General features: G+C 40.6%; 1 protein-coding gene across 2 annotated transcripts; it reads right to left on the bottom strand.

Moving 5' to 3' along the window:
* Positions 1 to 590: 590 nt before the first annotated feature.
* Positions 591 to 5029, bottom strand: arl13a (ADP-ribosylation factor-like 13A). Of its 2 annotated transcripts, none has more exons than XM_035532248.1 (9): positions 4949 to 5029; positions 3408 to 3478; positions 3064 to 3313; positions 2788 to 2893; positions 2388 to 2593; positions 2183 to 2282; positions 1809 to 2058; positions 1610 to 1723; positions 591 to 1442 (listed from the first exon to the last, which is right to left on the bottom strand). In XM_035532248.1, exons 1-9 carry the CDS (start codon positions 4972 to 4974, stop codon positions 1351 to 1353), a joined length of 1215 nt encoding a protein of 404 aa, XP_035388141.1. In that variant the 5' UTR covers positions 4975 to 5029; the 3' UTR covers positions 591 to 1350. The 2 variants fall into 2 exon arrangements, with proteins under 2 accessions (XP_035388141.1, XP_026878383.2); XM_027022582.2 differs by lacking the exon at positions 4949 to 5029 and adding an exon at positions 3616 to 3689.
* Between the last annotated feature and the right edge of the window lie 1097 nt (positions 5030 to 6126).

The raw sequence follows: 6126 nt of genomic DNA, 5'->3' as shown, positions 1-6126 counted from the left end.
TGGTATAAAAAAAAAAAAAATCAAATATGGTGCTATACCATCCGGTTCCGTTCCCTGCTCCACTGCGGACGCCAGAGGGCGGTGTTGGAAACAAACTCACATTCTTTCAATTTGCAGGCCATTTTCAGGAATCACGGAAATCACACTTGCATGGACCATGCTCTGTTAGTAAGATCATAACCGAGTCCTGGAGACACCCTTAATTTGAAGAAAATTATTCTTCCACTTTTTTGATGCTAGGGGCAATGTTTTGCTGCCTAAACATTCTCGCAGATCATTACACCCCTTCATGGAAATAGGATTTGGGAGATCCCTAAGGGCAGTTGCCCCTTTCAGCAAGATAATGTGCCTTGCCACACTGTAAAAAAAAAAAACTGGTCAACAAACCCCAGTTCAACACTTCCTAAGATTGTTCTGGTGAATAATGCACACGGTGATCCATAGAAAAAAACCCAAAACAAAACCCTCAGAGAATGTTTTTATGAATCTTAGCCATCACGGTTCCATTTTACCAACACCTATAAAAAGCACGGATTGTATTTAAAAAAATTCTTTTTAATTAAAAACATAAAAAAATGCAATGATCTCAGTTGAGGTTTTAATAGGTATAATTGATCAGGCTCTCCATGTCATGAATATGCGTACACAGTGTTAAACCACTGTGACGTAAGTAAGTCAGAACAGTAAATAAACTAAAATAAACAGCACCATATATGTTTATCTAGTGTTATTGTGCAAAGGTCTTGGCCCCCACTGCAGAGATAGACTGGAGGCCCTTATTATTTAATTCTTTTTGAAATGTATGATCTCCACCTGGGAAAGGCCCCTCCCCATCACTGCACCACTTTTCAAAATATTGTTTGTTGTGCATCATTGACATGTGAATATGCATGAAAATACAATTTGTGTAATTGAAAATGAGATATAATTATATCTTCCCATCTTCTGCATTACAGCACATGAACAGGAAAATACTTGAATAAAAACTGCCACTTTAACTGCATTTTGAAAGGTAGTAGAAAGTCCATTTAACAAATGCTTTAAAAATATCCCACAAAAAAAAAAAATTTTTTTCATTTAGAATTAAAAATGCATTACCGATGTTACTATAAATTCATCTGGCCTACTTTTTTAAGTGACTTACTCAGATGTACTCCCTAAATAGCAACATGTGTTACATGATTAGGAAAAATGCTTTGTTCCCTTATTTAAAATTGCTGGAAAGCATTATGAGTCCTATAAATCCTGATTATCCAGGACATCTCAGACGTCATGAGTCAGATCTGTTCTGGAATCCATCCCTTAAAGGACAAAATATTTGAGCTTGTAGGTTCTGAAGAGGTCTTTGCATTACATCATCTCCTTCTGTCCTCCTATCTCAGTCTTCTCACTCCTCTGGTCCTGTCGGCCTTTTAGAGCCAAAAGTGCTTTTCTGTAAAGAGCTACCAGAAAACAGGCAAAATAAACAAATAAATATCTGTTGAAATTCTAGATCAGGGCTAACAGTTATTTTTTTAAGTTCTAGATTTATTCAGAATGTCTTTTGGGCAGGTCTGATCAAGTAGCATTAAGATGATATGTGAGGGACCGAAGATCAACTGACACTCACCGAACGTGGCAGACAGGTCAGTCGGCTGCGTATAAGCTGCCAGTATCTTTTCTGTGTTTATCTTATTTCTCCTTTTCCCCTTCACCACCTTTCCCTGCTTCTCTTGTTCGTTCCCTGTAATAGGATCTCATGTCAACAGTCAGCCCGTCATGCAGATCCTCGACTTAGAACAGCACACAGCGTAAAGTGGACAGCATACGTTCATCCGGTTTAGAGTCATCACCGCTCAGGGATCCTGGACGAGCCAAGGTCTCCTCCTTCAGCTTCACGTTGCACTTCAGCTTCCCACGTCTCCGTGGCAACAGGGTACTGCTGGCTTGTTCTTTTTCACTGTGGTCCTGCTGCTCGGCCTTGTGCCCTTCTGCATCCTCTTCCTCTTCATCGTTTTGACTTTTGATCTTAACCCCCACTTTCCTCTTTGTCTTCAGTTTTGTTTTCAAGGAGCTCTCCTATAATTGGATTACATAGTTCAGTGAAGTGCCAAGAATGCAATTTATGAATGTTGGCTTAAAAAAAAACAAAAAAACACCACACAACAACAACCTTTGATTTCTACTTAACCCTTTACTTTACCATTTGAAAAACATCTCTGATTGGTTGTGGAGCAGTCCTGTTACTTTCTATTTCCAGCACTGCTTGTCCCTGGCTGAAATCCATGTCACTGGCCTTTACTCTGCAGATGGAAGCACCGGTAAGCTCATGCTCACATATATAGTGTATCGCCACCAGTGAGTCCCGCTTCACTTCCTGTGGCTCCTGCGCACGCAGCAACCCTCACCTGTCGTCCTTGTTCTTCTTCCTCCTTTTCTTCCTGTTCCCCCTCCTCTCTCTGTCCTCTGCTCCTGGGGGCCTTCTCAAATCTCCGATGACACGGGTGCAGAGTTCTGAGTAGTCCAAGCAGACTGCCCGCAGTAGCCATGTGATCCCTCGCAGTGTCTTCCTGTCTGACCACTGGCGCGCATCCATTAAGGCTGAGCACGACTCCTTTGCAAGGCAAAACGTTTTATTGTTTGTGCAACTCTTCCAGCAGCTAATTAGCCTATGTAAATAAAATGGTGGCCAATGATAAGGAATACTGTAGGTTTCGTTTTCGACCAAGTTACTCTACAGGGACATTCTGACCCAGGTTATGCATGCACCAGGTGCCACGTTATTCTATAATGTAGTACAATACTTACAATGTGACACAGAGATCGGCTTCGATTCACCAGCTTTTCCAGAGACAGAATCTCAATCAGTTCAATTCCCAGCAAGGCACTCATTTTGTCCTGTTTATTGGCTAACCTGTAAAAAGAAGCAGCAACTAGAATTGTTTTAATTTGGAACTAGTATGCACAACCGATATAATTCTACTGCTGTAACCTATATGGTCACATGGAATAAATGGCTAACTGAAAATTCGGATGACGCAACCGAGCTTGAACACGTGTATGTCAGCAAAAATCACTGCTTACACTAATAGGGGCTTTCCAGCCACCCTGGGATGCCTCAGCATGTCTGTCAGGAGCCCTCTGACCTCTGTCATTCTCTGTCTGTCACTTGAGTCCACCACAAAGATGATTCCATGGGCCTGGGCATAGTACTCGGACCAGGAGACACGAGCCTCAGGGCCTCCACCCACATCCAGCAAGTTAACAAGCATGTTCTCCACCCTCAACTCATTGCAGACACATCCTTGAGTAGGGCCCACATCTCCAGTGGGAGCTAAAAAAGGGCGATAGCGGAAACTATTATATAGTGTTAACTTCACAAACGTATAAGCATGATTTCCGTATGTATTTGTTTGGCACGTGCTTACTTCTCAACATGCCTCTGACACACGAAGTTTTTCCGGCCTTGTCGAGACCCACCACGAGCACAGTAACTTTCCTGAGGGAACATAAAAGGTGTACATTCACAATTTCAATTCAACCTGCCATTCACACAACTAAGCAGTCTCTTTCTGATAAGCACAGAAGCAGCACAACTAAAGTCAGAGAGCATTGATTAGATCCGTGGGCCTGTACCTCATGGGTTGCTGAATGCTGGAGACCCAGTTGCAGCAGTTGCTCATCAGATTGAACATACTGAGCTGAGGAAGGGAGCAACTGTGCACCAGCTTCTCCTTAAATCAAACATGCACAAAGCAAGCGCAGTAGGCTTCCAGTCAACACAGTATATACATAGCAAAGAGAGGTCACAAACTATAATGTCACCTGGTTTGGGCATTAACTCTAGGAGACTGAGTTCTTCAGACAAAGCTAACTTCCATTCATAACTCAACAACTTTCTGAATGTTCATGTGCTTCAATGTTTATTGCCTGCAATGCTATATGCAACTTTTAATCTACCAGGACATGTGCGGTATAATTTTCGGCACATTTTCCTTATGTCACATAAACTTTGTTTAGCTTTTTGTAAGTAAAGCATTTTGGGATATCAGAACTAAAATAAAAGGTGGTACATAAAATAAATATTTATTTTTATGATGCTTATTAGAAATTCGATGTGTGAGACACAAAAATACAAAAACATGTTTTTCACTGGTTTATATATATATATAAATAAAAATTGCCCAATTTAGAATAACACAAAGAAGTCTTATAGTTAAAACAAGCACACACCACTAATCACAAACAACGAGTGCACAACAGACACTGCCAAAGAATCAATTAACCACATAACCTCTACCCCTGGCAAGGTTTTGATCATGTTTAGATATTCCCAGTCTGCTCCATTCCCCCTGTGCAAATAAATTACCTTAATCACAACAGCACATGCCCTGGTCAGACATGAGCGTTATCCCCTTCGACGTACATCTGCTCAGTGTCAGTAAGCTCCTAAAGACCAGTCTGAGGCCATTATGCTGTCCCATTTCTGCCCACACTGACCCCTTTCGCAGAATCATGCACTATTCCAATGGAACAATGGGAAATGATTAGCGCATTACAAGCACTAATGTATATTAAGTACATTCGAAACATCGCCACTGAATAATGCAAATCTTAAGGTATTGACCCATAAAAGAACAACTAGGCTGAGAGGTCATATTACTGATATGAAGAGATACACCTGAGAAGCAAAACCCTGTGTGCAAACAAGCTGAGAAAAGGTGCAGTATCAGGAATGGCAATGCTATGCTCTGAACATGTACCTTTAACATGAAACTGTTATCAGCACAATAACAGCTAAATCAGCATGGGGTTTAAGAATAAATGAGTTTGCTACATATGCAGTAGATGGAACCAGAGCCTTACACATACAGTAATTTCGCAGGGGATTGGGGGAGGGGGCGTGTTAATATTTACAGAAGAAGCAGCACAACAGATGAGATTATTACACAAATTATTATGTACTTACAGTAATATGTCTGTATCTACTTGCATGCTTGAATTTTCCTCTCTTGTGACATTTTGAACAGTGCAGTGAGTTTCTAATCAGGCTCAAATCATGTTTCTAATCCTGTCACCTGATGTAGGAGGAGCTAAAAAAAATCATAGGCTTATGCCCTTCACCAATAATAATTCACCAATATGCTTCAGCAAGTTCTGCTTACCTCATTGTGTGGTAAAGGTTTGTTTTATTTGGCCAAATGCAGACTTGTGCAGACATATTAAGAAAATATCCCTCTCTTTATGGTGTTTTGTGACATTGCGGACGTTGCGGATCTGGACACCTTTAGATTCCCTGTTCATTTATATGCCCTTAGTCACACTAGATTATAGAATTATAGGATCATATCACCAGGTCATTATCTTCTTGCTTACTCTTACTGTCACATGAAGTTGTCACATGAAGTATATTGTCATAAAAACTTGACTGTTGTGCTGCTTGCTCCTACCAGAACACAGCATCAAGTTAAATATAAGCCATATGCAATATATTTGTTATGTTGTGTGGGAGGGATTTACTGATGTTTCATTTTTAAAATAGAGACCTACTATTTTTTTGCGTAATAACCAACACGCACTCCATGTGTCACACAACTCTGACCACTAGAGGTCCCTAAAATCAATTCTGGTATCACTTTTGTTTCATCGATATCCATTATCTAAGCTCTGTGGGCCAAGAGTTTCAAACCAGTGATTTGCACAAGCAAGAAACTGTTAGGCCTCCATCCAAATGTGCCTGACAGCCTTAGCTGTAATCGTATAATGTAATGGAAATAACCAAAGCTTGCTGGTGGATCGATATCAAGGAAGATCAAATTAAAGAAGGTCCATTTGTGCCATGTGCTCCCAGATGTGATGCTATAATCAGCACAGTAAATAAGAAATATGTTCAGCTACCTTTGTTCCATTCTCATGCCCAATTACATTTATGTGCTGACTAATCCCAGCCAAAGCACTGGCCACAGCCCTGTCAGCTGGCTTTAAAAAAAAACAGCCTTCTTTTTATACCTACATCCATCATATCAGACGCAATGCCTACTAGACATAGACTATGACAGTATTTTAAAGTATTTGAAATGGAATCCGCCTGCACTGAGCCATTTAAACGTACTTAACTAATTAGCATGAAACCTGATTAGACAAGGA

Source organism: Electrophorus electricus, chromosome 12 (assembly GCF_013358815.1).
Source record: "Electrophorus electricus isolate fEleEle1 chromosome 12, fEleEle1.pri, whole genome shotgun sequence".
Taxonomy (NCBI): Eukaryota; Metazoa; Chordata; class Actinopteri; order Gymnotiformes; family Gymnotidae; genus Electrophorus; species Electrophorus electricus.
Note: the sequence above shows the minus strand (reverse complement) of the source record. Positions and strands in the feature narration are given on the sequence as shown.